This window comes from Semicossyphus pulcher, unplaced genomic scaffold (assembly GCF_022749685.1).
Source record: "Semicossyphus pulcher isolate SPU_LCO1_2020_fin unplaced genomic scaffold, fSemPul1.0.p SCAF_10, whole genome shotgun sequence".
NCBI lineage: Eukaryota > Metazoa > Chordata > Actinopteri > Labriformes > Labridae > Semicossyphus > Semicossyphus pulcher.
In genome coordinates this window covers 20,041,778-20,066,698 of record NW_027211604.1, presented here as the reverse complement: position 1 = coordinate 20,066,698, position 24,921 = coordinate 20,041,778, and the positions used below count along the sequence as shown (strand labels likewise).

At 42.6% G+C, this 24,921-nt stretch overlaps 1 protein-coding gene across 8 annotated transcripts in view; it reads right to left on the bottom strand.

Moving 5' to 3' along the window:
* Positions 1-24,921, bottom strand: part of LOC138597864 (rap guanine nucleotide exchange factor 6-like) — a 178,053-nt gene that overhangs the window by 9,298 nt on the left and 143,834 nt on the right. For 6 of the 8 annotated variants that reach the window (XM_069669422.1, XM_069669430.1, XM_069669446.1 and 3 more), the window contains 11 exons: positions 18,146-18,386; positions 12,199-12,366; positions 11,894-12,109; positions 9,569-9,780; positions 8,827-8,950; positions 7,172-7,195; positions 5,386-5,606; positions 4,685-4,858; positions 4,146-4,292; positions 3,723-3,842; positions 1,482-1,737 (listed from right to left, as the gene is read on the bottom strand). In XM_069669422.1, the coding sequence (XP_069525523.1) occupies positions 1,482-1,737; positions 3,723-3,842; positions 4,146-4,292; positions 4,685-4,858; positions 5,386-5,606; positions 7,172-7,195; positions 8,827-8,950; positions 9,569-9,780; positions 11,894-12,109; positions 12,199-12,366; positions 18,146-18,386 (1,903 nt within the window). The remainder of the gene's footprint in view (positions 1-1,481; positions 1,738-3,722; positions 3,843-4,145; positions 4,293-4,684; positions 4,859-5,385; positions 5,607-7,171; positions 7,196-8,826; positions 8,951-9,568; positions 9,781-11,893; positions 12,110-12,198; positions 12,367-18,145; positions 18,387-24,921) is intronic. The other 2 variants (XM_069669439.1, XM_069669412.1) reach the window with 1 other exon arrangement.

Below are 24,921 nucleotides of genomic sequence, written 5' to 3'. Positions count from 1 at the left end.
AGCTCAATGTTACACAGAGGGTCTGTGTTGCCTCTAAACAATCTTCAACTTTCAGCCAAAATGTTGCAGCTTAAGTTATCGTCCAGATGTTTCTAATATTCTTTGTTTAACTGTAAAATTTGACGGCATTTTACTACATGATTGATCACCACGCCGAGCTTTTTAAGAAAGTTTTCTCCCCAGCTGCTTTTCATAAAGCAGCACTCTGATTCACTGACACGGTTTTACGTGACAAACAGGCGACTCAATGAAACCGAGCCATATTTCAAAAACAGGCCGGTGTTATACGGCAAGGCTGGCGAGGTAATATAATATCAGAGAAGCAGACAGATTATTGCGTCTGGAGATATTTTATGGTCTCCACTTTGTGAGACAGAACGGCCTGATCATGGAAGAACAATAAACAAACACCAGACAATAAAAACAGGTGTGTTGTTTACTCGGCCCGCCTGCGTGGAAACCGATATGCTGTTAACGGAGCAAAGGAGGAGAGGGAGGCAGTAAATATCGGATGCTAATAAAAAAAAAAAAAACTGCCGTGTTTTGCGACTTCCTGTTCTGTGAGTTTTAATGAGAGAGGACTTAATTGGAATCCAGCTGGGAGAGGAAGCGGAGGAGCAGCTCGAGGGAGCAGAGCGTGTACGTGAGGTGTGTTTTTGCTTGTGTTGGCCACTGTGAAGGTCTCTGATGATTTAGTGTTTGAGGGGGAGTGCGTCCTGGTGGTTCCAGGCTGGACGCAGAAAAATGCTCTCATACCAATTAATTTTTCACCAAAGTAATGATGTGATATGAGCGAAGAGGAATCCGAATAAACAAGGTGAAAAGTGTATGATATCTTGCCACTGTAGTTAGACTATAATGACTGATTTTAATACGAGTTTAGGCTTATGATTTCTGTGAGCATCTCCTCCTTTAATTCCAGAGACACTTCATTGTGACAACACTGCTTTACCTGTTTGCAGTCTATTGTTATGCACATAAATACGTATGAAATGATGACACAGTCCCCATATTGCTTAAAGGGGGGGATTATGCTCATTTCAAGCTTCATATTTCACTCTGTGATACCTGTGGAGTAGCTTATTATAATCTACAGTTAAACAAACTCCTCATTTTTCTCACACTGGTGCTCTGTGCAGGCCCTCATACAGCCTCTGCCTGTCCCTTTAAGAAACCCCGCCCCTACAAGCCAGCTTTCTTCTGATTGGCAAGCTCTCCAATGCCTGCACCTTGTGACATCACAAAGTGCACCGTGTAGAAAAAACTGCAGCCTGCAGACTGAGCTGAGAAGCCTGGGGATTACTCCAACATACTTTTACCTACAGATTTAAAACTTCACCCACGTTTAGTCTGGACCTCCAACATTGTAACATTATATATGCGAAACAGCAAAATACCCCCTCTTTAATATATGATGTTCTCTTCTCATCCTATATGAATTTCTTTCACAGACAGATTCGATTAGGATGTGAGTTATATACCTTGTGCTGGGCTGGTTGTATTCAGCATTTAAGTGCATCGCTGCTGTGCTCTCAAGAATGGCAGCAGCTGTTGTAGTCGTGGTTGAACTATTACTAGGAGCAGTAGTAGTACAGCTCCTGCTGCTGCTGTTACACCGGTCATCAAGTCCTGGAGGCGGCACGGAGTCAACAGAACAGATACTGGAGCGGGAGGAGATCTCGCTGTGACTGGAGTCCGACAGGTTGTCAGCTTTACCGGCTGGCAGGAGAGTGTAACCTGGACGGAGAAGAGGAGGACATTTATGTTTAAACATGAAGTAAAAGATGGATAGATGCAAAGATAGAGAGATAGAATATATACAAAAGGATAAAGTAAAAAAGACCAATTAATTATTGATTATTTAGCGTAATTTTACCGAGAACGACAGGAGCAAACATGAAGAAAATTTGGCCAGGACAATTATTCTATGCAAACCAAGGCAGATAATATATGTGTTGCTTGTCTATCTAAAGGTTTTACTGCATCACTGTACTTGGAATCACCTTGTGCTCCGATGACGACAAAACCTCAAACAAATCCACACTGATTTGAGAATATTTTTAGACAAGCTGAAGTTTCTGTGCTCATTTTAATAGCAAATACTTACAAACGCTGTTAGCCAGTAAAAATCCTTAACACTACCACAATACAGTACTTTACATCAACGCTTACACAGTAAAGCGGTAGGATCAGAACCTGTAAGGTAGTAAAGTTATGGCCTCTTCCAGAAACAGAGAGTCTGAATTGTATAAAGATGACCATGACGGACACAGGTCACAGTTTCAACCTGATATTGCACAAACTTGCTGAACTTGAACCTGATCAACTTTGACTGCAGGGAAACTAAACGAACACTGCAATGCCACAAACTAGGGATGCACGATATTGGATTTTTTGCCGATGTTTTCCAACCCTTTTTGCTGATTTTGACGCTGATATATTAGGCACGTTTTTTTCCACCTAATTTCAGAGAGCAAGTCTCCCCTGTAGTGGAATTGATATCATGCCTACTCTTACTGTAGTGGCCCACAGGCAGATGTTCATTCACTGGGCAATATAAGAAAAGTAAGTTTCTTTTTTTTAGGCATTTAGGCATAATTAAAGCGTTGTTTTATCGGCAGAAAAATGACACATCACATTGTCATTTTCAAGCCATAATCTGCAGATACTGATAACTCGCTGATAACATCGTGCATCCCTACCACAGACCCTGCACAAGTCAACAACAGAAGGAAATGATCGTCTTGTTTGTGAAAGTGTTTTTCAAAGTAATATCTCAGAGGAAGAATATTTCAAAGGGACAAAACATCCTTCATTCATTGCTTTCTGTTTGGACAGTGAAAGATCTTGCTACAATAAGCTGTTCAGTAAACTTGCAACACTTTGAAAAATTCACAGCATCATTCATGCAAACAAAGAAACGATGGGAGAACAGCTTGAAATCGTTTCTAAAGCTTGTGTTTGTTATCTGCTTCAAACATTTGCCACTTTTAAATTGTCTCATTCTGGACATAAGAGTGTTTTCTCTCAACTAAAACTTGCTTTTGTGCTTCCAAAATAGGCTCTCTAAGTGGACTATCCGTTATGATGGATTCACAATAAACACAATCAAACAGACAACATCTCAAAAGTAGTGTTTTTACTCAGCAAACAACTGGATGACTGTCAGACAGTCTTTCTCCTGGTGTGTCTGTCCCTGCACAGCCAGAGGAAGGGGTTCGGGCTGACCGACCTCCTGGCTCTCTGCTCTGCCTGCCCTTGCCTCTCATCCTGAGGTGAGGAGGACACAAGCTCTCCTGTTTCCTCCCCACCGTTCAGATACAACCTGCCTGCCATCGGCCTGTCTCTGGACTGACTTCTTTCCCTCAGTGCTCTGAACGGTGACATCAGCCTCGTCCTGATGGGGGACTCTGGGAGTCTGGGTCTCTTTAACTGGGGTTTTGGAGGTGGCAGAGTCCTTGGTGCCAGCCCTGTTAGACTCTCTGCAGGGCTCAACCTATGCTTTACTGGCCCTGAACCTGCCTGTGCACCCTGGTTGTTCTGCTGCCTGCATCTCCCTCTCCTTTGCTCTGAAGGAAACAAGACTCTCTGGACTGCCTCTGTCTCCTCCTTCTCCACTTCACTTCCTTTCTGCTCCTCTGTCTGACTCTGTCTCTCCCTGCTGCTCTCTCGGCTGTGCTGCCTGGTCATCAGTAGGATCCTTTTGTGAAGGAGAGCCCCACCTATGCCGTAGCTGCGCAGGCTGACGGTTCCGGCCTTTGTGCTGGCGTCGCTGGTCAGTGACGACGAGGATCCCGACAGGTTCATCTGGCTGGAGTTCTGGTTCTTGGCCACGCCTCCCACTGAGAAGTGGGAAAGGAAAACCAAAGTGAGGAATTAAAATAAGGATTTTTTGCTAAAATAAAAGGTCGGCTGGAGAGAAAAAAACCCAAAAGTTATAAAGGAAGGAAAAGAAAATGAACCACACCTACTACCAGAAAAAACACGCATGAAGATTCACCACAGATATAACTTCTGAGTATCTCAGTAAGATTATCATCATGTTTCAGAGCTCTGCTCTGCCTGACTACATCTCCTCTGGGAGAACTTATCACCTCAGGTTACCTTTCTCAAATCAAAGCATACGGAGGGAAAAAGCAGCACACCTTTGCGCGGGGAGCCCTGCGGCGACACCGTGGGGCTGGAGTGAAGAGAGGAGATGGTGGAGATGGTGTCATCAGACGGTCTCTTGGCGCTCCAGTCCTCTGACGAGGTCACCGGGGGTTTCTTCACCACCTGGGGAGAGTTGGAGTCTGGAGAAGGAAAAAAAGAGAGAAAAAATAAGGTTACACAAAAGTAACCTGGGAGTTTGTTACACACCTGTAACCAAAGAGAACTGGGAATGTAGCTTTTCTTTCAAGAAGGCTTCACAAGTGTGCATTCAAGTTTGTATATTCTGTAGCTTGACTTAGTATTTAAGGTTGATGCATTTTTATTAACTAATTTAGACTATTGCGCTAGTGCATCACCACCGCTGTTTCTTTATCCTTAATCCAGAACAAACATGTATGGTACAAGAAAGAAAAACAAGGAAAACGTGAGGATTTAAATGGAATTCTCACTACAAGGAAGCATGAAGAAGTAAAGCATACCTCTAAATAAAAGTGTATAACTATAATATATATAATAGTGGGAGTGTACTGACTCGGTGTGCCTATGTCCTTGGCAGTGCTCTTCTTTCGTAGCGGGTTCAGTGGGACCTGGACCTGGAGGACTTGCGACACCCTGTTTTGGGTTTTCCCCGAGGGCAGAGCCGAACGCAGAGACACTGGAGACATGTCGGACTTGGTGGATCGTCTCTCACTCAAGTTCTTTGATACTGTAGTGACAGGAAGTAATAAATTAATAACACAAAAACTATGTCAAGATTTTAAACTTTTGTTAACTTCCCCACTGACTGTACTCTTCCTGCTCACTTCACTTAATCTGTGTGAGGGATGTTAGAGGCTGAGACATATCAGAGTGAGAAAAGCTACACCTCTCTTCCGTAGATACATCTTCATCACATACATTATTACTTCTTATCGTACTGCCTTACGAGGAAAGACTTAAGACACTATAATGGCTAAATCATTGATTGATGATTTGTTTTCTGCAAGACATTTGGAAATACACTAGGTGGCAGCACAAGCCAATAACACAGACGTAACCTGTGTACAGTACTGTACGCACTGTCGGTTCAGTTATTTTCTTATTTAGTTGCAGCCCTTTGATAAAAAAAATCCTCTATCCTCCATTTATCCCATTGTTAAATTCCCTTTGGTTAAAGAGCTGATATATTTATAGTTGTTCAAACGAATATATACAGTAAATAGGTTCCCTCATTAAAGCTCCTGTGTTACTCACAGGTGCTGTATGACGGCTCACACTGCAGGGACATGATTTGGTGTTTCTCCTCGTCCGTCTCCACCGTCAGGTTGGACAGGTACTGCTTCACCTTTCTGGCCATCTGAGCGTCTTCGTACAGCTTCTTAGCGTTGAGAAGCGAGCTGCGGCGTACTCGCTTCTTGTGGGCGCCGCCCTGCACGTCCAGCATGTTGGAGTTGGTGCTGCCCTGACTCAAAGACCTAATGACGAGGAAAGAATGGAAGGAAGTAGAGGAGTATTATGAGGAAAGACGGTGAAAGAAGAGATGAGAGGAAGAGAGTGAAGACGAAGAGATGGGATGTAGGACAAAGAGTAAAAGATGGACAAAGGGATAGAATTTAAAGAGGTGAGAGAAATGGATCAGCAGAAGATGAAGGTATAAAGACAGGAAACAAAAGGCAGATTCAAAGAGGGAAGGAAAGAATGGTAAAAAACAGTCAATACAATACAACAGGTACTCTCTCATCAAACACCTCTTCTACCATAAAATCTGCACATCTGCCTATGTGTTGGAGCATAGCATTGTAAAACAGGACCATGCAAACTGGGGGGAGGCAGCTCTTGCTTGTGTGCCATGCTATCACACAACAGAACAGCAGAACAGTCTGTCAGATGGAGGCAAAAAGAGTTAGGGAACAACAGATGCACAAGATTCGATATGGGGATTATTATGCTGGGATGCAGATATGAACAGACACAGGACCTGAGTCAAATAGTATCAATAAATATCTCTTATTGGACTTTCATCTACAAATATTTATGACTTAGTTTGTTTGTTTGTCTCGTTTATTTTGCACCTGGCTCAGCTCGTCACTTCACCTTTTATGCTTTCTTTCTTTTATTTTGTTGGGACTTTTTTTTTTACAATTTCACAACAATTTCTAAATTCAAGAATAAACTTGTGCTTTAACGTCTGAGCCTAGAAGTCCTCAAAGTGCTCAGACAATACAGAAGCTTGAATGTCTACCATCCCAAGGTGAATGGTAAGCTCCTTCTGCGGATGAAGATCATGCAAAATGATGACATCATCTAGAACAGGTACTAAATGTAGCTAGAGGCTTTTTTTAAGCTATTTTCCATCTATCCATTATCTAAAGCGGGTTGTGGTGGGGCTGGAGCCTATCCAGCTGTCATTGGGCGAGGGGCGGGGTTACACCCTGGACTGATCGCTAGAGACACACAACCTTTCACGCTCACACTCACACCTACGGGCAATTTTAGAGTCACCAATGAACCTAACGAGGAAGCCGGAGTACCTGGAGGGAACCCACGCATGCACGGGGAGAACATGCAAACTCCACACAGAAAGGCCCACTATGTCCGAACTGGGGTTTCAACTAGAAACCTTCTAGCTGTGAGGCAACAGCGCTAGCCACTGCACCACCGTGCAGCCCTATTTAGCTATTTTACTGCTTATTTTTTGATTGATTTGTGTGTAAAATTGTGTCGCCTGGCCTGATGTTCTCCTTCTCTACACCTACCTCTCACTATGTTACTGTGTTTAAAAGCTTTTTAAAGAACTGCAAGCTATCTTTTCAAGCTACTATATGACTCAAACATACAATCTTATGAACAGGGTAAACAATGATGGTCAGTGATGGACTTCAGGTGAATGGGCACTGCAAATGAAAGGGTTAATCACACACAAGCACGGGCAGACACATGTACACTCAGATAAAGTAAGGGGGGGGGGGCATGCAGAGCTGATGGAGGTGGTGGGGATGCAGGGTGGATTAAACTCCTGCTGGTACCAGGACAAACTTACCCTAAACTCTTCCACCTCTTCTTCCTGCAAGCAAGAGGCGTGAAGATTGAAGCGTGACTTAGAGACAAGTTCAGGGGTCGGGGTGGACAAGACTATGTTGAGGTCATGCCACAACAAACAAACAGGAAATGATTGGAGATGGGAGGACACTTGACGTAGGACATCTCCCCATATCAAACTCAGAGTGTGTGTAAAAAGAAAAGCTTGTGGTGCCACCGTTTTAGCTTTTAGAATCTGTCGTATATCATACAACATAGAGGGATGAGATTTTAAAGAAAGATCTTGTGAAAAATATCTCCTGACATCTTGCAGTATGCAGGGGGTGTCTGCAGGGGGCAGTCATGCACCGCAGCAGTGACAGATTGTGATAAACGCACACAAACTTAGTGATACCACACTGCGGTTGGCATCAATTCGTTCCTCACTTCAGGTCAATCCATGCCTTGTGTCCTCCTGCCGCTACGTCCCAGCAGAGGAACGCAATCGAACCCACAAAGGCCATGAAGCGGACAGGAAGTGAATGGGAATTGATTGAACCAGACATTTGAGTGTGTGCCTGATCCCGTTAGTGAAGGATCCAGGCTAGCAGGTGGAGGTATGGTGCTGTGGTTCCCTTTTTGCTCACATTTATAGCCCTCTGTAGGAAAGGTGTCCTTTCTTAAACCTGTAAACTACCTCACTACACTGGATTCTCTGCATTCATGCCTCTGTCTGAGAAGTTTTCTACAGTCTGGCTGATGAGAAACAGGAAGTCAGTTTCAAAAATACACACATTTCAGGGGAGTTGGTTTCACTTACTGAACCGCAACTTAATTGATTTACTAGAACCGTAAAATATTGTGTCTAAGACGCACTTTTTTCATCTAAAAAGTGGGCTGCGTCCTATATACTGGAACGACCAATATACCAGTACAAAATGCAGAGAGAGGTATGTTATTGTGTTACAGTATATTACCCAGACGATGGAGCTTTATTGTAGCTAAAGTTGTTGGTTGTGAAGTGGTGACGTCACACCTCCGCATTAAACTATTTCCGGGTCCAAGCCGCTACAAGAATATGCCGCAGTGCTGTTTTGTGTTTTCCTCGCTGTTTTACGTGAGGAAAACTAACTTGATTGTTGCTGACGCTTCTTCTCGGCGTCATGATCACCATTACAGCCGCCACCCTCACAACAATTAATGTTACCATAGGCTGCCAGCTACCGCTAGCTACAGCGCGGGGTTTTAAATGCAGATAAATTGAAATAGTGTTGAAATAACTTACACGTTCTTATAAATAGCTATAGACAAGCTTTTTCCTTCTGGGATACCCCCAAAAGAGGACACATTCCGGCGCGACTTATATTCCAGATTTTATGGTAATTTAAAAACTAAATGTGCATCATGTTTTGTGAGGATTTCTGAACTCCAAAATAAGCCTCAGGCCTAATTTGCGATCACTTTTCTTTAAAAAGAAAGGCTGCAAAAGTTTGCTTTTCAAGATGTCAGCCACTGAAGTTTTTGTCTTCCTGGCTTCTTTAAATGTAGATTGAGATTTGAGATTAAAGATTGGAGTTTTAAATAATAATGTGTGATCAGTGAAACTGGCCCCTACAGCATCAACGTTTGGTAAACCTTGAGAATAAAAGGCTTTAAGGACTCATCAAAACAACCAACCTCTGTCTGAACATGAGGGCAGGGTCCATGTTAGCTGAGGTCAACCGCACCACATGTCTGATCTCTTTGGCGATCATCCTCAGCTTCTCAAAGTTCACCAGACCGTCCACGCTGGAGTCGTTGCCTAAGAGAAGGAGAACAAAACGCACACACACACAGATGCACCACAGTGAACACGTGTTAAGTCAGCTGTGCAACATTTAAAAAGAGATAAATCATTTATATTTTGGGGCATTTGCAAGATGCAATTTATCAAACAGTATTTCTAAGCTGAATGTTCAAAGCAAAAATCTTCTTGTTCTGGTCTGCGTCTCGTCATTCCTCCGGGAGATCAAAGTTGTGTCTTTCTTTCATTTCGAGTCAGGCTGGGCCATTTGAGAATTTTATCTAACTTACACAATTAGGGAACTTACTCCTCCATTAATAACACGGCTGTACATTTAAAAGAAAGCCGTTAAAGAGAAGTCCGTTTAGGTAGTTTTGACGTGACTCAGGGTGATAACTTAAAAAGGAAAGATAGGGAAGCCTTTAGCAGAAGTAAACCTCCGGAGTGAGACTGAACTTGACCTTTCAGAACTACACAGAGGAAGTAGGAGACGTAAAGCTCACCAGAATGACATGTCAACTTTCAGAAATGGCCTCAGTTCTACTTTTTATGGACGATTAAAGGAAATGTAGCAACACGAGAGCAGATAAATCACATGAAGAAAACATTAAGAAATTCTGGGTTTTCTCCACAAACCTTCATGTAAGAAGGTGAGATCCTTCTTGACCACTGGGAACAGTGGGATGATGGGAGGCTGCATGCTCTGGCTGCTCAGGATGTTGCGGTACTTGGCCATGTTCCTGGATGGGTCGAAAACATCCTGCAGGTCTCCAAACAGCTTCTCGTACTTGCTGGGCAGCTTCTCCCACGAGCTCCGCAGTCGAGCCACCGGTGCCAAGTTCAGACCGCTACGGAGAGGGAGGAAAAAAAAAAAAGGTGTAAGGAGAGGAGGAGCAGGGAGACAGAGATAAATGGGTTATGGTGGGAAGAAGGGGAGAGGTAGAAATGAGAGTGCATGAGAGATACGAGGATAATTTTAGTGTGTATGCTCCAAACATTCATCCCAATCAAAAGCCAATACAGTCATTTGGGTAATTATTCCTTTTGGAGCTAACCAGCTTCAGTTACAAGGTCTCCCTGTTCCAGAGCAGAAGACCCCCTGAGGCAAAGTCATCTCAGAGCAGACTCATTTAGACAGATGATAATTGTGACTGGCAAAGCATTTATTTCCTCTTTCTCCTTTCATTATCTCTTCATTTTCTGTCCCCTTCTGCTCATCAACTCTCCGCCCGTCCTCCACTGCTGCTACAACCTTTCTGTGGTTTCCTCTTTTGGTACGATTTTTTAATATTCTGAATCCTCTGTCGTCCATCTGTATGTAGGTGATCTTGACAAAAGGTGTTAATGAGTTAATCCTTAGCAGTTGTATCGTAGTCATTGATCTTTTCTTTGTTTGGTCAGCCACTATAAAAGGCTATGGGAAACCCTGAAAGTTATTTTTCTTATAAACACACACATACACACACAGCAGCAGCAATGCCCCTGTCACCAGGCAGGTTATGCATCAGAGAGCCATATGTGCGAAGATATCCTGCTGTGAGGAGGCGTGTAAAGGGACGTGGAGGTCAGACACTTCTGCTCTAAAGTGCCTGTTACAGCTGCGAACAGAGGATTACCAGACGGCTCAGGGCCTGTAAGTGTGAGTCCTGATCTTAAAGTGGACACTGGCTCTGACCCGGCATGACAAGAGCAAGGCGCAGTATGAGCCAGACTTTAACATGCATGCTTGATGTGGTAAGAGACGGTTGTAATGCAGAAGCTTGAATCACGTCATTTGTTTATGATGCATCCACAGCGATTGTTATTGCAGAACTGCATGTTTATGTATTCAAATTCATAAGTGATGATGATGCAGTTGTATTAGTGGAGAACATCGTGTTTTTTATCTATAATGAGGGTTCAAACAAGTGCACTTCATTACAAAACGCTGAGGCGTCTAAACAACCTATTAACCAGTCTAGGCTACGGAGAGAACATAACATGCTGTAAGAGAATAATTACTCTCAGGACTGGGACACTGTTGCATCCGTAAAATGAGCCAACAGAGTCAGAAGTGAAGTTATTGAGATGCATCGTCTCTAGGACCCATTGACACAGCCTGGCAGTGAAACCTAAATGATGCTATACAACAAACAAAACAGTTAGTTTGGCTTAATCATAGTCAGGATGCAGCACAGAAGCTGAGGTCATCCTCTGTCCCTGCTTTCTTAAAAGCCCCCCTCCAGTGAAAATCCAGTGTTTAACCTTGTAAACATCTCCATGTGGTGTTCTTCATGAGCTACAAGACATATCAGGGACAACATCAGCAGTCATCTCCATGGCTGGGCCTGTCTGCTTTTAAACTGCAGTGTACCAAGGACAGGCTGAACAACACGTTTTCAGATTGGCAGGTTTGAGACGTCACAAACCTAAGGAGCCAATCCCGTTAATGGACGGGATGATGCTATGCATATCATGATGTGCAACCTATGGCAACCACTTCAGCGATGCTCGAGCCAGATGTGACTGTCATCATAATTTTTGCAAACTCACTACTGACTACTAACGTTAACGTTACTACTACTAATTACTACATTTCAGGCTAGCTAGCTAGCTTTCAACAAGTTGCCACTAAACGGCAGAGACGTGTTTTGTTTTCGCGACGGAGGGGAGCGGTTGGAAATGTACATAGTGGGCGGGGACTATGCAGATTGTCTGCATACTAGATTTGATATTGCTGAAGACTGACTGTTATAAATAGTCTCTGTGTGGTTTGGGAGAATCGGGCTGATTCAGCTGGTTGGAGGAGGAGGGAGAGGGGAGGAGGTGAGACAGGCTCTCCTTAGGCTGTCTCTGACGTTCCTACTTCACCACAACTGAGGTGATTATGTGGAAAATGATGAAATAATGTGTCACTTCTCTCAATTTAGGAAGCCAATATACTCACAAACTCCTCTACAGCAGCTTTGACAGCGAGCCTACCTGATAATAGCGAACATGGAGTTGAAGTTCTTGCACTCTCGGCAGTGCAGGGCGATCTTGATGAAGTGTTTGATAGTCTTCATCCTCTTCATGGCGTTGGGCTCCTTCAGGATCTCTGTGGCGACCCAGAAGGTCTCCTGGTTTATCACCTCCTCAAACTGCTTCAGGTTACCACTTGCAATCGAGGAGTCCAGTTTGAACAGGTCGTCTACGTACCTGGGAACCATAAGGAATAAAAGTCAAATTTATATCCTTTGAATAGCTAATATAGCCTTTTTTTAGGAGGGAGTAAAACAACTACATACTCTGTGGACTCGATGTTCCTGAAGAGCTCGAAGTCCCTCATGGAGAGCTGGGCAGCGACCTCCATGGTGCTGAGCTGCAGCAGAGAGATCTGACTCTCTCTGAGGAGATCCTGAGCATCCTCGTCTGAACACAACGTCTCCGTCTCCATATTGTTCTTCAGGTAGTACCTACAAAGGGAAGGAGAGAAGGACGGTGATTAATGAGTTATTCATTTAAGACATTCCCTGATTTCTCTTGCAAAAGATTTTGAGTTAAAAGAAATACAGTAAAAGACAAGAGGAGAGAAAGAATGACACAACCCTTTAAGTATAAAAAAGGGGGTAACAGTAACACTGACAGTAATTGCAAATAGTTGGATTAGTATAGTAGGATATGCAAGAGTTATATATGAGTGATATCTCTGTATAATCAGAGCAGCTGCAGTGTCCTCAGATGCTTTATTAAAGGCTGCAGAGGCAGGCAGGTGGGTGGACAGGATGCAGCTTTTCAGCCAGCTTTAACTTTCTGCACATGAATCTTCTGACTTTCCTCACATTTCATTTTTAAAGAGGGACAATTTGTGTCCCCTGCTTTAGATTAGTTTGAGGTAAGGGGAAAAAACTCTAATGGTATTGATAGATTACACCCATATTTTACCCTGGGGTGAGAAGGAGAGAGGCAAGAAGGATGACAGGTGCATGAGTGAGAGGGGGAAAAAAGAGCCATTTCTCTTTCGGCTCGATCTCCAACATTTTCCTGGGACAGCATCCAGCAGCAGGACATCTCTCTTACCTCGTTATGTGCTTCTGTGTTTATAAATCTAACCCCCACCCCCCCCAAGCTAACCCCCACACACTTCCTCTCTAATGGAGCTGTAATGTGTTCATCTAGGAATGCAGCACCTTAGCGCCCTGCAGGCCTACAGCACTCAGGGGCAAAGTGTTGGCACGGCTGTGACTCCAAATTGCCCTCTGTTACTCTGGAGAGAAGAGCTACTAACAGGAGGAGATGTGAGGCGAGTTCAAGCTTAAGTACACTTAGGATAAAACACAGGATGTGTCAAGCTCAGAAAGAAGAAGCGACTATTTTGAGCACTCAAAAGCAGAAAAGAGGAATTTATTAGGGCTGAATTTACAGATTTAGTCATTCTGTGACTTTCTAAGAACCTGTGGACACACTAATTTGTCATTATTTGAGAAGTGCTAAGGGGAGTACAGGCCAGATAGGAAGAGAGGTGATGAAAGCAGAGTAGTTGAGAGGACAGGAGAATATATGAGAGGAAGGGAGACGTGATAAAAGGATTGCAGTGAAACCAAAGGGAGATGAGAGAAAATAATAAGGAACGAAAGCGGAGAAGATGAGACAAGAGGAGACAGGAAGGACGGGAAAAGAGGAGAGGAAACCTTAGACCAATCCTGTAATGGAAGACTAATGGTAAAAGAAATGAAGAATAAACCACAAAACCACAAACAATCTTGTACATGTAGAGGGGAGACTAAATTAATGATGAACTAAGTGGTGCTAAATAGAGCTGGGTAAGGCAAAGCCACTGGAAACAAGCCATTGGTGCTTTATGTGTGGGCTTGTGTGTGTGCTTGTGTGAGGATCTCCTCGCTATATGTATTTTGGCAGTGAGAACAAGGCTTCCTATAGGTTCAGCTTGTCTCCTGTTAGACCTTGTGTCAGTCATCAGCTGCAGGGAGAGTGAGAGAGGGAGGAGGCGGGACACAGAGAAAGAGACGGTAGGGACATCGCATACTATATACTACATACTGCATAGTATGTTTGGCGGTAGTATGGAGCTGTTCATATTTAACTTACAGTATGCCACGCCAGGCACCAGTTCAATTATTCACTTCTGGAGCCGTTCTGGGTGGCAGCCTGCTAGAGTCGCTTGTGCAATAGAAGCTCTTACTACATAATAACTGTCAATACAACTGTCACTTTAACTGCCACCACTACTTCCTGCCTACTTTTGTAGATAACTTTTGTAATATTGTTTTTCTTTTAGGCACTGTCTCTTTTGTTCTTTCTTATCTTATCTTAGTTAACAGTTTTGGAAAGTGGAAGTAAACAACAGTCCACCAGACGCAAACCGCTGCTTCTTTAGCAAAGGCGCCCCCTTCGGCTCGAATACTGCTGCCATCACAATTTCAACTGCTGTTGTGACGTTCCAGTGCTTTGCATTATGGGATACAGTAGGTGAGGTAAACTGGTCAATGTATACTGGAGATTTCTGAATCAAAGCGACATCCGGGTATTTTTGGTGTACTGTAAGTTTTGCTTTTGTTTGCATACTGCATCCCCTGTTCATATCCCTCCACCGGCTCCCAGTCGCCGCTCGCATCAAACTCAAAACCCTGTTGCTCGCTTACAAAACAGCAACAAAAACGTCTGCCTACCTGAACGCCCTCATCCAGGTCTACACTTTCTCCCACCCACTATGCTCTGCCAATGAAAGGTGCCTGGTTCTCCCATCACAACAGGACTAGTTAGTCGCTAACTAGACTCTTCTCCTCTGTGGTCCCCAGGTGGTGGAACGAGTTACCAAACTCCATTCAGTCACCTTTAAGAAGAAGCTAAAGCCCCAGCTCTTTCATGAACACCTCTGACCTTAATAATGTTGATGCTATTGATGATGACGACGTTGAGGGTGTGATTTCTGTTGATTAGGATTCTCATGATGATGATAATGACAAACTATATTGACCTTGTTTGTTGGCTCTTACTGACTTCGTTCCCTCCTGTCTCGATCGTTGCCTGTGTTGTATTAACTCTCACATGTACGTCGCTTTGGACAAAAGCGTCTGCTAAATGAAATTGCAACATTGTAACTACATTATGGCCAAATCAGTATGTAGTTGACTGCAAGTATAGTATGCAATTTGAAAGACAGACATATCTGCCTACTGCTCCTGATAAATCCCGCAAATTGTATATGCATGTACATCCTGCTGACACTCCACTATGTATATAAACAGTGCATATGTAAAGCAAGACACAAACATGACAGATGGTTGTCAGTAATGTCACTAAAATAAACAATCTGCACAGGAAACTGTGTTATATATTTATAAATCACTTCTATTGTAAATGCATAAAGTAAAAGAGGAAACGATCTGCAGAGGCTTGTTCATACCTCTACAGCTAGAGCAACCTTTCTTTCCTTCCAATATCTCACAGGAGAATGCCAATTGTTTTCTGTGCAGCTCAGTCATCCATCAAACACACAGAGGGTGTTACCGTGAGTGTCCTCTAGGTGCATGAGTGTGTGCGACTCAGTCCATTAAGACTTTCTCTGCAAGAATGTGTGAGTCTAGATGCATGTGCATAAATTCCCAGAGTACAATATATGCATGTCTATATGTGTTCAATGCGTGACTGTGTATAAGAAAGCGCCTGTCTGTATCTATATATCTTTGTGCGTGCCTGTGTGCATGTGAGTGTGTGTATGAATAATTCCAGACGTGCCATGCTGTCTGCCGAGGCCTCCGCCCCTGACAGAGGATGAAATATTCATGCTAACCTAGTTGGGAGGGGACTGATGAGGGACCACAGGAGACCAGGAGAGAGAGGGGAAGGAGAGAAAACTGTGAGAAACCCGACGGAGAAGACGTTTTAAAGCAGACTTTACGGCTGCAGTGCAATTATCCTTCATGTCCTACAAACTTTCATCTTAAAAGGGAATGTGCGTCTGGCAGCAAGAAGGCAGGGCGATGTGCCTCAGACTGGGTCACGTCGAAAAGAACTTGCTGGCGATGGTGCAAAGGAGTCACATCAGAGAAAGGCTTACTGTCCAGAAAAAGTGAAAGAAAAAGAAATACTGATTCCGCGAGTAAAATATGACTGCAGCACGAAACCGGCTTCGCATGCGTTCACTCTTCCTGTTTTTGTTTATTAATGGGTCAAACTGCAGCTCGTGTTCTGCTCAGCGAAGCACCTAAAAATGTTTCTCAGGCCTTGATAAGTATAACACCACTTGATTTATAATTCAGCAGAACTAGGACAGTAGTTCTGAATCCTGCTCCACGGCTTCTGGAGTCCCGCTGCTTTTCATTTGATCCATTTAATCAGGAACTAATTTACACCTTGGAATTGCTGGAAGAGCTGAGAGCCACTGCCGTAGGAGGATTTAATCAATACATATGTTCTGTACATGACCAACTTTTTAGAAGACGCTTGTATGAAGTCTGGAGACTCTCTGCTACTATTGATGCTATATTGGATTAAATTCTTTTTCACTACAGGGTTGAAAATTGTTCTGCAGAAAAAAGGTCACAGTAGTTGTATAAAATACTAAGCGCGGTGCGGCCTTGTGGAGTATAAAGCAACCCCAGAAATAATTTAAAATAGAAAAGGAAGGAAAATCTCCCATGTCTCTGAGTCAAAGCACTGCAGGTCAGAACTTTGGTTCAGTCTTTCAAGCTTTCAACACGACACAGGTCGACATAAATTCTCAAATTCTCTTTTCCACTTCCAGCTGCTCCCCGTCCAAGACTCCCACTGTGGATCCTCGGTAAATATGTGTCCTTTTTCCGTGACAAATGTGCTTCCCTGACCATGAAATGTTGTTGCTTCCTGGTTTATTAAAGTAGTCTTGCATGATGCCTTGTGTACTGGCAGATACATTTTTTTACGACATAAATACTCAATCTTGTCTGTAAATGGCGGTGGAAAAGGTTAATGTTTGATTTTATATTATTTACAAGACATAAGGGCACAAATTAAGAGGACAAATTGGCTGGTTTCCAATTCTGCCTTAGCTCAACGAGCGTATCGTATTGTGTAGTTATTATTTCGGTAGTCTAACATTGCGTTTCACCTGTTCTTATGATGGTTCATTTTTGCGTTTGTGCCGGGTGCACAAATTCTAGCTTGACAGGACATCGAGCCCGTCGTTTCCCTGACAGGAAGAGGAACAGAGCTAGCTTTCGTGCCTGGGTGCGTTTTGTGCAGGTGAAGAGACGGGACCTCGGGACGGGACACACAAGCACCTATCAAACAAAGTATGAGGAAAGTGTCATCGCTCTCTCGCCCTCTCTGTCTCTCACACACTGCTGCGGCACCGCAAAACGTAGTACGGATTTTTGTTGTTGTATTATTTTATTTTATTCTCAGCCTTTTTATTAATTTACATTTTTATTTTCATTCAAATTTTCGCTTTTGATGTCATTAGTATTCCTGAATTTTTTTACCCATGTGTCATATGGGGAGGGAGGGGGGAGTTTGAGAATGGAGTGGCAACTCCCCACCACCCCAAAAGCATGTATGTGTACAGGCTTATGATTTTCTGTGGTATTTAATTTAACCTCCATTTTTGAAAATAAAACTTTTGATTAAAAAAAACAAAGGTATACGGATTTACCGTTATAGAAGGCAATAAGAAATACAACTCGCCCTTTTGTAACTGTAATGGGGTAATTAATACTCCCACTTGCTGCCACTAGCCTTTGGTATGTGATAAACTTTACAATGTTTCGATGTGAGCACAGCGTTAGATATCACACTCATTACAAAACCTGTCCAGTTCTCCTCTAGTTCTCGCCACACTACAGCTCAACGTCTCTCCGGTGCCTGTTATTTCTCCTCATCCTGGCCTGTTCCTGGAGTCTTTGACTCCTAACTGGCTCATAATTATCAGTCTACGCTCCGTCGTATGCATATGAATTAACAATTTCTTTATCTTCAATGACAAGTGAGGCATTTAGATCCATATTTATTCATGTTAAACCCGTCATTAATCGGTTTTACTTCATATATTTCGTTGAAAATATAATTACTTATTCAATTTCCTACACACTGATTCACTGGGGTCTCCAACCTGCAAGTTGCTCTAAAAGTTGCAGATACAGAAACACTCTCATACCTGCAACATTAAAGCTCAGGATAAAGCCACAAGGCTATCAGTGAAACAGTTTGTCTCGAGTGCATGATATTTCACATCAGTGTGATTCTTGAGTTTCTTACCTGCCGTTGAGCTGAATCCGATCAGCCAGTTTGGAGAGCTGGTCGGGCAGGCGGCGCTGTTTAATGACTCCCTCTGGGCTGACTGAAACCTCACACAGGGAGTAGGTCTCAGGTGCTGCGATGAGGCCAAACTCATTGACAGTGTGGGCGACCACATCCTTGGCTGTGGTATCTTTACTGATGATGATGTAGCAGCTCTGCTGGTCGGCCTTGAACACCCGGATCACCTGGTCTGGGATGTCTGAGCGGAGGAGGAAAACAAGAGGGGAGCGTTCAGTGGCTTATTAGGGATATATGAGCGGATGGTTAGGCCAACAGCAATACCAAATGCCAGTAATGCAATCAAATTAAATACAAGGAAGTCTATGAAACTGTAAAATGGTAACTGGAAAGTAGTTTTGCAGTAATTGACATTTATCTTCAGTAATGTCCCGATAATGTGATCATTATGAAACATTATTATATGAGTGGCTGTGCCAGCGGTGGCAGGAACACTATAAGGTTTTTATATTTTATTACCATTGAATTATTGAGTGTTTACGTGTAAAAGGCTCGAAGAGTTTTGCTGAGACGACTTCTCTCCTGCCAATAGTCTTTGGTATTAAACCAAATGGGCAATAGGTCAAAGACACAATAGGATATCTGAACGTTTTTAAAATATAATGGACGATTGAATATTGCAGCAGTAGGAGTTTGGGACTCCAGGGTCTGGGACCGAAGAGAAAAAGAATTCTCGTAAGAGTAAAAAACTAAGGAAAAGTTTAACTGACGAGTTATAATAAAAGAGGAGGAAAGTTCAGGAAATTTCTAACACCGTTGTACGAGTACTGGGTAATACTTACAGCGTTGTGTTGAGAAATAAAGGAGTCTGGGACCAATTAAGAGGAAAGTTCAGGGAACTAACTTAGACATTTCTAACACTGTTGTATAAGTGTTGAGAAATAAAGAAGTCTAAGAAGGACACTTAGAATTAAAGCTCCTGCGAGGAACTTCAGTTTGTGTTGATTTTGGCGCCCCCTGTGGACAAAGCCGTACCTCTTATCTCTTTGCTGATTTTGTCCTGTACAAAGATCTCACTCTGCTTTCTTTAACAGTCACATGTATCACTCACTTTAATATTTGCCCTGGAAATGTAAACAAAGGCAGCGTGCAGTTAATCGCTTCGTCTGACACCTACCCCCCCACCAGCAGCTCCAGGCATTAAAAATAACTATATAGAAATAATCAATCTTGTCGTTGATGGTCTGGTTTGCTTTCATAGGTCCTATAGAGGCATCAGAATTCACTTCAGTCTGTTTCATAACCAGAGAAAACTCCTCATAGGAGCTTTAAGTAGAAGCATGAACTGTTCTTACCGGACCTGTTTTTATATTTTACTGTATTTTGTATTCTGTATTTTGTCATAATGCTCTGTTTTTAACTGTGTAAAGCACTTTGAATTGCTCTATGTATGAATGGTGCTTTATAAGTAAACTTGCCTTGCCATTAATTCAAAATGAAGTTTAATGTATCCATCTATTCACATTTAGCGATGACATTGCTTTATTATTCTAATGACCTGACATATTTTTCCGAGCCTGCCTGTTACTTACATTCTCAGTCTTTCTATGAAGCCTGTTTTCTAACTGACCTACATGATGATGCCAAACACACAATACTTAAATCTGGTTTAATAACAAAATGTGTAATTGTTTAGAGAAGTTGGTTTATTGGCGTCCGCAAGTTTGGAGAGAGAAGGACACAAAAGACTTTGTATTTAAAATACATCATGTCATGTGTACACATGTCATGACCAAGATATCACAAGTGACTCATCCTTCACTGTAAACATATGGACTACAAGGTCACATGTGTGCTTGGAGCAGGCATCACATGCTGAACATCCATGTGAGGAGCGGGACACTCTGACCTATGTTCAGCCTGGATATCCAAACATTACCGGTCCTCACATGCTGTTCTTTTGGTAACCATTTAAACATTATATTATAGGATTATAAACCTACTATTAAACCAAACTAAAAGCTATTAGTATAGATATAGCTATATATATATATATATATATATAGATATAGATATAGTACATTAGAAAGACATAAAACTACTTTGAAATTCAAATGTAAATCATTTACTTTGCTACATTATGTAATGTTCCATTTAAAAGCTATGGATGCATAATTAAATCATTAAAACAACCTTAAGACTACATCATGTCCCGCGATGACTCTGTTTTCTTAATAGATAACTGAATTATTGTTTAGCTGATAAAAGACATTAAATTTAATAATAAAAAGTACAGGTTTCTGTGGCAGCTGATGTTGAGCAGCAGCTGCACGCGACTCACGGTGAAGTGTGTGTTGAATAATGGAAGTGTTCCCCCTGAGTGAGATGCTGCATTAGAGATCTCTGTGTTTGAGTAAGAGAAGAGGGTACGGCCCATTAGCCACACGCAGCCGGAGAGCTCCATCACAAAGAGGGGAAAAGGAGGCAGATCACGAAGAGCGCATTTAGAAAACAAAAAAGGGTCAGTTTGACTTGTGAGTTTGTGCATGCACATGCAAATGCACACACACACAGACCCACGCACACACACGCACACATCTCCCTAATTCCTAAGCAGGGAAGGGTTAAGTGTGCTCAGACACAAAGTCATTACCTTTACCTTTATTAGCATACAGATTTCTGATCTGACTGTGACGATGGGGTTCTTTAAGTGTGTGTGTGTGTGTGTGTTTAGATGACAATAGCTGGGGCAGCTTTATAATCATCATCAGTGCAGCAGCATGCAGACAATAAGCAAAAACAAATTGCTGAAGGGAAACCCAATGATAATAACGTCAGAGTGAATGCGGATAATTAATCAGCTCTGCCTGTTGGAGCGTGAAAAGGATTCATTGTATTTATTAATCTGTGATGTATGCATGAAAAAAGGGAGGCTTTTCTGAGGGAAGTAGCATCAGTCTGTGTCCATGTGTTTACATAAATCTGATGCCTCTTCTGTGTTTTTCTGTATAATGCCTTTAATACATCTAAAGTGTTTGACTTTTCTAGAGCAGTTTGCCCCTGGAAAAAAGCCACTGTCAGTCAAAGCTGGTGTTCTCTGTAATCAATAGAAGCAATAATATTTGAAATTGGTGTCTTAGATGTGGAGAAAGTTGTACAAACAGCTCGTGGTTTCGCCCATTCTACATTCCTACAACACCCAGCATGCATTGCGCCCCTCCCTCTGAAAGGAAACGGCCCAGTGAGAGACGCTGGAGTTAAATACGACCGTTTTCCAGTCAAAGACATTGATCGCTGCAGGCAACGGCTCAGAGCGGTAAAGAAATACAATGGGAACAAGCCGGTGGATCATCTAAAACATTTTCGGGTCTGCAGTCTGCATTTCAAACCTGACGATTTTGAACGAGACATGACATCGGAGGCGGGCGTCCTAGAATGAGGAAGTGTAGTTTAGCAAGCTCCCTGTCCTCTGCAAGATGATGTGTTTTACGTAGTCTGGCGGAGGTTTTCCAGGGCCCATTGGAGAAGTGGATAGCGTCCTCCAAAAGCACAGAAACAAATTGCATTTTTTCCCTACCATAATGGCATTAGCTCCCCGTAATAGCTTGATAGGACTGAGGTTAAAAATCGTCGAACTGGCCCTTTAATTCTATATTTGTATGCATATATACAGATATTTTTCTTCTCTGATAATGTGTGGACGTTATTGCGCTTTTTTAAAATTTTGCATTTAAAGCAAGCGTAGGCAAAAATAGTTTAGAAGCTTTTTTTATGTTAGCTGAAACTCTATTTATATCCAGACAGCAATCAATACATCAAAAGCTCTAACTGCAAAAATCTGTGGCTGTTGCAGACCTGTAATCAGTTCATACAATCAATTTAAAGCCCGCATGAAATTAATGGATTGCCAACCAACCTGTCGACCAGAGCGCACTCTGGTCTACCCTAAAGGTCGTTGGACACAGTTAGCGAAGAGAACAATGCGCTTAGCCCTCAGCCCAATGCTCCCTCCTGGACTTGGCCTCCAGTATTAGTCAGGCAGTGCTTGTTATGTGTCTAGTTGGGAGCGGCTTTCCCCAAAGTTGCCTACCCCAGCTTTAACAGTGCTTGAAATGCGTAAATATTGATGACTGATGTTGGAGGCCATTCTTAGCTATGAACGATCTTTCTATTGACTGTACATTCATTGATTTAAATAACACAAGATATGCACTTAATGTGTCAGTCAAATGATTACTGACTCTTACACTGCAGAAGGCGGTGTGTGCAGAAACATTGAGTCTTAGCATCAACACACAGAGCCTTCATCAGAAGTGTTTCCTCCATGTTTCCCGTGTAGCTGCAGAAGCACAGCTCCTCTCCTGTTTATGTGCAGCAGGGTGGTTGGAGTGGAAGCTAAACGCTTTGTGTCTCATTAGCTGTGATTTGTGATTAAAGTGTGGGAAGCTCTCTGCTAAATAGCGGGCTATTATACCCGGGGGAATTAATCATATTTAATTCACTGGACGAGCTGCGACCTGACCAGCACACGGGAGGACAATCGCTGCCCGTCCAACCAAACATCCAATCAATTATCATCCTCAATAAGGTATCATTCACTCTCATCAACAGCAGAGGATTTATTCATGGAGCGAAGCCAAAGAGGATTTTTACACAGGGAAAAAAATGTCTTGGGTTTCTGCAAACACAGCACTGAGAGAGGCTACACACTCCTCCTCCTCCTCCTCCTCCTCCTCACCCTCCTTTCTACTGTTTGCTAAAGCTTTTCCAAGTCACTCCATCATACACCCGGAAGACATAAATCACATGTGAAAGCCTCTAGAGCACAGGAGGGCAGGGCGTGATGGCTGGAGGAGCTGAGAGAAGCTTGCAGTAGAGTAGCCGGGGGTTAAACAAAGGGCTTCAACAAGTACACACAAATGAAATCATGTTTGCGGACGTACTTGTAAGAAGGACGTTACATTCATCTGTCTTTGCTCTTATCACCAATCCCTCCTCCTAAAACCAATCCCACTCACAAGTAGTGTCTCTTCAGCCTGGGTTTGACACTAAACGCCTCTATGTGGTAAATATAAGTTTTTGTCTATTAAAAACACAAGATGAAGCCGTACGTTGGTGGTGCCAGTGTCAGACTGACAGCAGCCTGGAGGTTTAACTGTGCTACCTGAGGCAGGGAAGCTATAGACAGAGAAAATTAACCCGTGCTTTAACTTACAAGCCACGGGCGGAGAATGTATTGTTAGTGCCAGTGAAGAGCAAAAAGCGTATCAGCAGTAATATCTGCAGGGCCTGAAGTGACATTTGCAGGAACATGATGTCAAACGAGCGTCTAGCCTGCAAACTGATGTTCTGCCTCGTGAAGGTTTGTTCAGTGGCTTGTTCAACAAGGTAACATGCAGGACAAGACGAATGTGTGTTAGCTAAATAGTAAGGAGACTTCAGCAGGGACAATAATGTAGCTCTGGTGTTGTGCAGTAAAGTGCTCAGGTTACTGTTTTATGCAAACAATGGTTTAAATTAAAGCGATTTGATTGGAAGTGTTTTAATCTCAGCAGATAGGAAACTTTCTGTTGTTTTCTGAATGATCCATTATAATAATGTTTATTGAAACGCAGGAATAAGCCTCTCATGTTGGTTGATCCTCCAATTACTCCAACAAAGCAATTTTACAGCTCATGAACACAAGAAATAATCAACTTTTATAAACTATGTGTACTATGAATAACCAATGTTCTCGTGAGACAAATCACAGCTTAAATTAAGTAAAAATTATAAACTCGATCACTTCATCCCTAAAGTTATCTCTATTTTATATATATATGTGTTTTGGTATCGGAAGAGTTCTGGTTTCCTTTTGTAGAGCAGTTGTAGTCGGAGTTGGTGTTCAACCATAGACTGTATAAAAAGATGGACGACATGACAGCTCCCTTAAAGTGAAGCCAAAACATCTCTAGCGCCCCCTTCTGACTGGCTGCAGTTTAGGTCATAAAGCCCGCCTCCTCCATGTTAACAGATGGGACATGAGTCAAACTATAAAATCAAAATACTAAATACAAATACCGTCACAGGGGCTACTTTGGCCTCAGCTTTGTACAATGAGAGCAGATGGACACGCATAAATATATATATATATATATATATAGATCCTATATATACAGTCATTGCTATCAGCAGGCTTTGGTTGCATGCAGTTAAAACAAGTCGAGAGCAATAGGGGCGGAACGCAATCCGCCATAATGCAATTCTCCAACACTCACACATTCACACAAGGAAACTGAAAAGTATAATGAGTACAAAAACAACACAATGCCCAAATACAGAGTCTGTAGGAGGCAGTTTATAAATGCAAAGTTGTGTAGAAAATAACTTTGTGAATTAAAAAAGATGAATGACATGAAGGGAAATATGTGATGTGAGTGTTTGCTGCAGCACAATCAAACAGTGGCTTTGAAGGGATGTATACTTACAGTAGAGTCCCAAGGCTTTGCAAGCAGAGAAGAAAAAGAGAAAACACAGTGAGTATAACAGAAAGAGAGAGTGTGGGAGGAGTAAAAAGAGTAATAGTGGTCGGAAACATCATGACAGAGAAGAAAACGGAGGGAAGACCAGCAGAGATTTCTACAGTAGCCTTAATCTATTCATGTGAAACCAGAGGGGCTGAGTATGACTCATCATGTCGACACTGAAACATCTGTTTAAAATCACTGCAGGAGAGTCGCGAGCGGAGAGAGAGGAGCAGGAGGAGAGGGGGAAAGACGTGGATAGACAGAGAGAGA